This window comes from Pteropus vampyrus, unplaced genomic scaffold (genome assembly GCF_000151845.1).
Source record: "Pteropus vampyrus isolate Shadow unplaced genomic scaffold, Pvam_2.0 Scaffold17, whole genome shotgun sequence".
Classification (NCBI taxonomy): domain Eukaryota; kingdom Metazoa; phylum Chordata; class Mammalia; order Chiroptera; family Pteropodidae; genus Pteropus; species Pteropus vampyrus.
The window spans coordinates 4,998,520-5,008,597 of NW_011888798.1; the positions used below are offsets into that span (position 1 = coordinate 4,998,520).

General features: G+C 28.7%; 1 protein-coding gene across 1 annotated transcript in view; it reads left to right on the forward strand.

Moving 5' to 3' along the window:
• LRP1B (LDL receptor related protein 1B) overlaps positions 1-10,078 on the forward strand; it is a 1,708,438-nt gene that overhangs the window by 1,215,150 nt on the left and 483,210 nt on the right. Inside the window, exons 33-35 of the mRNA XM_011354519.1 lie at positions 457-597; positions 4,881-5,006; positions 6,582-6,713. Of these exons, the coding sequence (XP_011352821.1) occupies positions 457-597; positions 4,881-5,006; positions 6,582-6,713 (399 nt within the window). The remainder of the gene's footprint in view (positions 1-456; positions 598-4,880; positions 5,007-6,581; positions 6,714-10,078) is intronic.

The following is a 10,078-nucleotide window of genomic DNA, read 5'->3' on the forward strand; positions in this document are numbered from 1 at the left end:
ATAAACCACAAAAAGTAAAGGTTACTATAACTATGAAGAATTCAGTAATGAAAAGTATCATGATTAAAAGCTTATACATTTTAACCAACAGTTTAGAGAACAATATTTTTTGTACTGGTTTAGATTTAGCCATTTATTTACAAATATAGTACAATACTGCTATAATCATGTTTTAGTATGTAAAGAATAAAATCTCTATTTTATATTAATTTAACATATAATTTTATTTATATCATGTATTATTTAAGAAAAACATATCTAATTGGAGAGGGAGGAGAAAAATTTAAAAAACAAAATATCACTATGGTTTGCATTTTTAAAACTAAAAGTGATTTTACTGTTTCTCTTAAAAACGAAGTTTGAGAATATAACAAAATAAATCATGGTATTATAGTTCAATAGCTATTATTTTAATAAAATGATTATCTTTTTCATAAAAAAATGTTCATTTTATAGATAAAAAATTGTGGTGGGCAGACCAAAACTTAGCTCAGCTTGGAACTTGCAGCAAAAGAGATGGAAGAAACCCCACTGTCTTAAGAAATAAGACTTCTGGGGTTGTTCATATGAAAGTCTATGATAAAGAAGCACAGCAAGGTAAGTCACACTGTAATGAATTTGTGCCACCCTTTGAATGTTTAATGTCCTGTTTTTCATATTATTTTCTCAATTCAACAACTGAAGATTCCCATTTTTTGCTTCTAATAGAAAAATAGAAAAAAGCAAATAATGATTAATATTTTAGAGGAAATTACTTTGATAAGTTATATAATGAGCTTTTAAAACATTAGCAGATCTGCTCAAAGAATCTTAATTTGTCAAGTCTTCAAATGGTCTTATCCAGTTCTTGATAAAAATTGAGTGAGAAAAAAAGCTCCAGCAAAATATATGCAATGTATAATTAAGCTCAGAAACTGAATGAACTAAGAAATTTTAAATGGATTTTGTTGACATAAGGATTTTATATCCAGAAGTATTACATTCTTTGGCTCTAAGCATTTTGCTTTTTTTGTTTTTGCTCGTCCAAATGGTGTGCAGTGAAATGAAGTGAGAGTACTAACAGATGGTTTACATAGGTAGACTTGTCGCATTGCCCAAACGGCAGTTAGATTAGAGATGCCGCCAGTATGGCCTCACACCTGCTAGTTCTTTCTTAGTTTTTGCTTCGTGATCCATGACATTAGCAGGACTCCCTTTCTAAAACAAATATTTTTCTGTATTCTACATTCTTACATCACTGCCATAAGACTCTTTAGCTTCCTGTATCTTTTTTCTTAGGAAAAAATAAATTCAAAAAAATTTAAAGGGATTTTATTTAAAGTATGTGGTCATATAGACCAAAGCAGATAAAAGTACAAGTGAAAATGCAATGTGAAACAAGAGAGTCGCCAATTCTGAGGACAGGTGACAATCATCAAGTAGAAAGGATTTGTTAGAGATATCAATCGAGAGCCATATGTGCACATCTAGAGACAGATAATGACCAGATTCATATTTGCCTTCCCTGTACAAAGCAGGGTTCAATTTTGGTCTGAAATCCTTTCTTGACAGGAGCAGCAGGAAACGTATTTCTTTTTCATGAAAATAAATTTTTAAAGAGAAAATAATTGCTTTAAAAACTAAAAGTGATTACGGGGTTTCTTTTATTGTGGAGAAGATACCAACACATAAATTCTTTAGCACAAATCTGTATTTGTCACCTGATTTTTTTTTTTTTTCACTATTGACTGTAATAATGAACAGGAGTGTTTTCACTAGCAGTTTTTTAATGAATTATTTCCTGTATCAAAATAAATAAATTTGTTGGCGTTCAAGTCAAGTCGTGGGAAATAGATTATTAATTGGAGATAAAACACTGGTACTCAATAAAATATCATGAGTTTTTGGGGGATTTCAATACAATATATTTATTAAGTGTATAAACTTACAGTGATATGATAAACTTTAGTTCATAATCTATACTTAATGAGATTATATCTGAAAACACATACTAGAACATACAATAGAAAGAAAGATTTCCAAACAGGGCACTTAAAAAAACTTATATTCTCTTTTTCTAAATGTGAACAACAAACACATGTTTTGTTTGAAGTTGTAAATTAATATAATACATATAATTTTTTAAGATATAGTTTCAATAAAGTTTCTTGGAGGAAAAATTTAGTATATTATGCTTGTCTCACTTTGCTTATGTTAACAAGATTTTCCTCATCTTTTGAGAATTTGATCCAATAGGTACAACTGGGTATTTTAGGCCTGTGACTGTATTACCAAACTGACAAGGACCTCTGGCACTTAGATATTAATGGTATAATATGACTGATTTTAAAATGCAGTGAAAACATTATTTTCAACAGAATATGCTGATAAAAGCATCTGTATTAAAGACAATCCCATTAACAGAATTATAGCAGATAACTTAAAAGCCTCATTAGTATGAAATATGAGCAATTTAGGACTGTTTAAGGTGTTAACATTACTACCTCTTTGAATTTCAAAGTACAATTAGCTACTTCATTTATCATTTTTGACATAGATCACTGGAGTGCTGAGACTTCCCGTTAGTCAAGTGGACTTCCTAGCTCCACTAGAGAATTGAGGCATGAGGTTTGAACATTAATATCATTACATAATATTAAGCCAAGTTAGTATTTCTAACTCACTTGATAATCACTAAATTATTACTTTTAAAAATTAATATTTTTCTGTCATACCTATGTTTAATAGGAAATACTTATTGTAAATAATGACTCATTTCATTTTCTTTTTACTTTTTCTCTCCACTATCAGTTTTACCTTAGAAACTAAACAAATGATATACAAATGTTTATTGTTGTATAACATAATTTTTAACATAGATTAATTTTATTTATCAGAAATACTATATACGTATGTTTGCTATTACTGAAATTATGTTTAAAATGCACTGTCTCAGAAGCTCCTTTTCTCTCATATTTTTTATATTATCAAGGTTATATAACCCCTTATTTTCTCTTATTTTTATCAATTTATTGTCTTCTTTAATCTTTTTTTTTTTTTTTTTACTTCTTCAATTCCCTTGTTTTCTCTTCTCCGTATTTGAGGTTTCTTCAAATTTTATAGTTAAGCAGTATTTGTCAATCTATTCCCAGCTTTTTGGTTTTTACTGGTAGTTGAAATAAATCTATATCTAAATGCATATCTCTATAGATTGTCGTTGTGTACACTCATATGCTTTCTATAAAATGAAATATGTATGTAATCAGTATAGAATTATTATAAATCTATCAATATAATTGACTCATTGTTAAAATAATTAAAGATATGAAATTTAATCTTAGTATTATTTCAACTTAAGAAAAGAAGAATAAATCAATTAATCTTCATTAGTTTATGAAGGAGACAAAGTCAATCTTTTCAAAAGTTTAGTGCAACTCAAATGTCAGTATTGGGTCCTATATAAGATGGAGTTCATCATTGACTGAACTGGCTGTTATAGGAAATGAGCAGAGGTTGTGATAGATCTCCTGATGAGAAATCTCTTAAGTTGAGAATATTTCATATTTCAAAATGACAGAGCTCATGACAAGTTCAATTGAACAATTAAATCCCATAAGACGATCTTGACTTCAAGAGATGAGAAATAATGAGTTGTACTGGTGTTTTGAATTTTCCTTAGAGTACTATTGATATATAGCTTTCATCATGCTTTGTAATTCTCACTGGATTTATTGCACTTCATATCAGAGCTTGAACATACAGTAAATGGTGTTACATGTTCTAGAATAATAAAATTTTGCAAAAATGAAATATTTAATGAACTTACTGGATAAGACTGTAAATTATTTAAATTCATACTGCCATTATTAATTAGCATGCTGGGCCCAGTAAATTCAATGAAAAATCTTCATAGAATGGCTACCTGTGATTACCTGACTAATATTTGTCATTGATATTATACAGGAATAAGGAGACTTAATATGACAATTAATTAGATGACTCTTGGGGGAGTGTGCTTTAAATATATTTTGGAAGATTTATGTTCCTAGGAATGGCAAAATTTATTTCCTTGTCTTCAAAAAATAATTAATGAAACACACACACATACACACACAAACACACCCCTTCTCTCTTTTAATGGTATAATCTTAGAGTTGAGTTGGTAATATAATTTAACAGCTATTTATTTGACACATTTGATTAAGTTATTATTGAAAAGGAAGTAACTGTAGAGTTGAAGTGGAACTTTAGAGTCGAAAAAGAAAGATTTTTTGGTTTGTGTGATCTTAAAATATTACAAAGGCTATGACAATATTCATGACAAACCAATTTCCTTTTGCTTTTCTGTAACTACAAATATCTTGTGTTTCTCGTATTACTTAAAAAAAATAAATCTATTATTTATTTTTAAGTATTTTATTGAGATATAATTGACAAGATAATGTCAATTATAAGTTTAAAGTGTACAATCTATTCTTTGGTACATTTGTATATTGCAATATGATTACCACCATAGCAACACCATAGCAACACCTCTATCATATCACATAGTTATCTTTTTCTTCTTTCCTGTGGTGAGAGCAATTAAGATCTACTCTCTTAGCAACTTTGAATTGAATTCAGAGTTAATTTGATACTATAAAATGATTATAGTATTGTTGTCTATTATTCATGGGCTGTGCATTAGATCTCCATTTATTTTTTGGAGAGGCAGACTACAACTGTAATCTGCTACTTCAAATTATTCAAGAGAATAAAATATGATTCCAATCAATATAAAACAGCTGCATTTAGAAATCCACAATAGCATAAATATTTGTTCAAATTATCGATACTGAATGGTACTCTTTATTTTTTGTAATTTTATGTTTCTTGTATTTATTTGTTTTCCTTCTATGCAGGTAGCAATTCCTGCCACCTAAATAATGGTGGATGCTCTCAACTTTGTTTACCAACATCTGAAACAACAAGGACTTGTATGTGTACAGTGGGATATTATCTCCAAAAGAACCGCATGTCCTGTCAAGGTATAAGGTTTTGAAAAATTTTAGTTCTGATATATTTATTTCATCCATGCTGATATTTGACAACCAAAGTCAGTTAAAAATTAGAAAAAAATAGTATTAGCTTGCTATTAGGGCAATAATATATAACAGTATTGTATATGTACGATTTTCAATGTATCTAAGATATTTTAAGTATCACTATTCTTTCTGAGTTTTTAGTTATTTTCAGGAACTACTATTTAGTAACAAACCTTTAAGCAAATCCAATAGAAGCTACCCTCAACTTGAAAATAAGTAAAAAACTGTAATTTATTGGCTACAATTATAATCTAATTTGACTTCGCTTTGTATGAAAGCTATATATATATATATATATATATATATATATACACATATATATATATATATATATATATATATATATATCTCACATATATTATATAATATGTATATCTACTCTGTTTCAATTAGTTAAGAGAAAGTATCAGAGAGAATAAGACTTCTCAGGTTTGCTTAACTGAGGGAGAAGAGAACTGCAGAGAATGGAAACTTAAGAAATCTATCATCCTATTTTATAGACTCTAATTCTATTATTTCCAAAGAGCTTTGGTTCTAGAATGATCTTTTTATCCAATGATCATAACTTAATTCTATTTTTTAAAAAAATGTTTCAATCTAATATGAGAAATATGTATGTTAATATTATCATTTTTTGTTTATTTGTTTTAAATCAAATATTTATATTGTGCTTATTAGGTGCCAGGAACTTTTCTAAGTACTTTAAACATATTATTTTATGTGAGCCCCATAATAATCTTGTGAAGTAGGTATCTGATTGTTCCCATTTTAGAGATGAGGAAACTGAATCACAGAGAGATTAGCTAGCTTGCCCAGTTAAGAAATGGTGAAAACATATCTAAACCCAGGCATTCTGGTTTTAGTTAGAAAATATGTACATATAAACATTTTCTAACATATTAGAAAAATTTATAAACATCAGCATGCAGACTTCTGGAAGTCTGTTTAGGTATATGTGCTTATTTTAGGACATGTTTTTGAAACCGAAAAAGCAAGGTCTTAGCAAAAATTAAGCACTAGGTGTATTTTTAATGTTCAAAAGGATTTAAGAAGTCTATCTATTATAAAAATAACATTGATATAGTTATCTAAAATAAAAATTTACTTTCATACATAAGCAAATAGTTGCTTGGGCTTTAGAGAAAAGGGAAGTGAATTTTCATTGTGAAGCAAGGTATGCTTCCAAGTATTATCTACCTCAGTATTTATGAAAGTATGGTTCCCAGAGCAGTAGCAGCATCACTACATTTTAGAAATTCAACTTATCAGACCCCTGGGATGGGGCCCAGTAATCTGTGTTTTAACAAGTCCTCCAGGAGATTCTGATGTATACTTGTTTGAGAACAACCAATCTACCTATCTTTTAACTTGTCAGAAATGTAGTGTACAATAAAAAAAAAAAGAGAGAGATAAGAAATATTTTTATGAAAGAAATTTATATTGTTACGAATAATGCTAAGTAATGATTTGAATGTTAAATATTCATTTTGGACTTTTTTTTTTTCACTTCCAATTTAGGTATAGAGTCATTTCTTATGTACTCCGTTCATGAAGGAATCAGGGGAATACCTCTGGAACCAAGTGACAAAATGGATGCTTTGATGCCTATATCAGGAGCTTCATTTGCTGTGGGAATAGATTTCCATGCAGGTAAATAGCTTTTTTATTCATAATTTCTGTATAATGTTTCTGCTTGATTTATTAAACATGATGGGAAATATAACCTTTTCATCTGTACTCTGCTAGTCAAAATGAAGAAAAAGAAATCAAATTAGAGATGCATTTTTAAGCCTAATACAAATTGTTCTAAATATGTTTGGCCTGAAAAAAAATCAAGTAAAATTTTCCTGAAGTTTAGCATTTGAATTGCAAGTGCATTAAAATATGATGGTGTTTGGGTACTTCATTTTTATTTCTTTTTTTTTTTTTTTCAGATAATGTTCTTACTTTATCCAGTTATAAATATAAAGATATATAAAACATTTTGATCTATTACAGACTTAAAATATCATCTTATTTAAAATATTTTCAGGATATAATTATCTAATATTTTAATACAGGTAACAGCAAATGAAATCTAAATAATGGAAACAATTATAAATGCTAATGCATTTTAAATTACTTTTTAATACAGTATGTGTCATTTTGGAGTCAGTTTTTATCTTACCTTCTTGTTTTAGGAAACAGTAAAAGAAAACAGATTAGACACTAATTATTTTCTGTGAGTAATAAAAATGTATGGTTGGGAATTGATGGTAGACACTTTCATATTTATTGAAGTAAACAAGTTTTTTTTTGTGCTATTGCTAAATTCAGACATTGTATAAGTATTGAGTATTTTTACCTCATAACATTTCAATTTATTATTCTACACATGAGGGTTTAAATTTATAAAAGCAAATTTCTTCGCCTCTCATCTAACTAAATCATATGTATCTTGAGTTCATGTTTTAGTGTTGAAGAAGTACATTCATGTTCCTAGCATTTTTTTTTTTGCATTTATAAAGACTTGATTTTATCTACTGTTAAAAACAAAAAAGTTCTTGATTTGTAATCTTAAAAAAAAAAATTCTTAGGCATCAGCTTGAGGGCTTCTGTAGTAAGCTTATTTTTTTCACCAGCTCCAACGCATTTTGTTTAATCATGTGTTAATAAAATTCTTGGCTAAAAATTAATGAATTACTAGGGATCTTCACAAATGGTCCAAAGATGACTTTCCTTAATTAAATTATTTTGTAGAAATGTTTGAAAACGCATTGAGGTGAACTTTCTACATTTTTTAAAGGGCCTTTTGCTAAAAGAAATATGAACTAATATAGAATATTTTACTGAGCAATATGTTAATTTTGCCAAGATCACAGTGTAATTTTTGATCAAACAAGGCTGTTTGATCAAACCTTATTATTCATGAAAGGCTCAGTTCCCTATCATGAATAATCTATCCTTCCTCTTACTTACATTCCTCTTAGTCTTTAGAATTTTATTACATAAGATTTAGTGAGTACAAAACTAAGAAAATTTCAACTTCTTGAAAAGATTTATATATATACGCATATATTTTTACCAAGTACACATAACTCCTTATTTTAGCTGGTATCACATATTTGATTCTTTTAAAGACTCCATCATGATGTTTAAAAATATTTGATACATTTCCATGAGGTCCAAGTATTAAAATAAGCATTTGGTCTAAATATCCTGATTAGATCATTAGTAAAACTCTTGTTACATAAGGGCAAACTCATTATTTGTGTGATTTAAATCCATTCTTTGAGGTTTTATATTGGCTCTGAAATGGTTGTTTCATATAATGTACCATGATAGAGGATAATTTTATTTGCAGAAAGTAGTCCTCTCCCTGTTTCTAAATTCTCAGTAATTATTAATATCATAATAAACTTATTTCAAAGTTGGTTTTCCTTTTTTTAATAATATGTATTGGGATAATCGGTTAACGACATTAAAAAAGGTTCAGATATATAATTCTATAATACATCATCTGTATACTGCATTGAGTGCTCATCACCCAAAGTCTAATCTTCTTCCATCACCATATATTTGAACCCTTTACCTTCTTCGTCCTCCCGCCACCCTTCCTTCATACTGTTGGTAACCACCATACTGTTGGCTGTGTCTATGTTGTCTGTTTCTTTTCTTGGTTTGTTTGTTGGTTTCTGTTTTATATCCCACACATGAGTAAAATTGTATGACTCTTGTCACATATTTCATTTTTTTAGCACTGAAATTGTTTCCATATCTTGGCTATTATAAATAAATGCTGCAATGAATATAAGGGTACATATATCTTCACGAATAAGTGTTTCTAAATTTTTCGGATAGATACCAGAAAGAGAAATTGCTGGTTAATTTTTTGAGAACCTCCATTCTGTTTTCCATAGAGGCTACACCAATTTACATTCCCACCAGCAGTACACAAGGGTTCCCTTTTCTCTACATCCTCTACAATACTTGTAATTTCTTGTTTAATGATAGTTGCCATGTTGACAGGTATGAAGTAGTATCTAATTGTGATTTGATTTGCATTTCCCTTATAGCTGGTGAAGTTGAGAATTTTTTCTTATGTATGATGGCCATCTGTATATTTTTAAATAAAGTGTCTGTTCAGGTCTTCTGCCCATTTTTTTTTAGTTGGATTTTTTTATTGTTGTTAAGTTGTATGAATTCTTTGGATATTTCAGTTGTTAGCCCCTTAGCAGAGGTATTGTTTGTAAATATTTTCTTCCATTTGGTTGGTTGCCTTTTTGTTGTGTTAATGGTTTGTTCTGCTGTGCATAAACTTTTTTTTTTTTTTCTTTTCATTTATTTTTGCTTTTACTTCCTTTGACTGGGGTCAAGTACACAAAAACCCTGAGACCAAGGTCTATAAGTTTATTGTCTATATTTTATTCTATGTATTTTATTGTTTCAGATCTTATTTTAAGTCTTGAATCCATTTTAAGTTAATTTTTGTGTATGGTGTCAGAGCGAGTAGGCAAGAGAAAGAAATAAAAGGCATCCAAATTGAAAATGAAGAAGTAAAACTGTCACTATTTGAGATGACATGACTCTATGTATAGAAAACTCTAAAGATTCCACCAAAAGACTATTAGAAACAATAAACAAATACAGTAAAGATACAAGATACAAATCAATGTATATAAATTTATTGTGTTCCTATATACTAACAATGAAATAGCAGAAAAATAAATGAAGTAAACAATCCCATTTGCAACTGCAACGAAAAGGATAAAATACTTAGGTATAAACTTAGCAAAGAGTAAAGAACCTATACACTGAAAACTACAGGACATAGTTGAAAGAAATCGAAGACACAAAGAAATGGAAAGATATTTCATGTTTATGAATTGAAAGAATTCACATAACTAAAATTACTATGTTACCTAAAGCAATATACAGATTTAATGCAATTCTCATCAAAATCCCAATGGCATTTTTCAAAGAAATAGCCAAAAAAATCCTTAAATTTGTATGGAACCACAAAAGAACCCAAATAG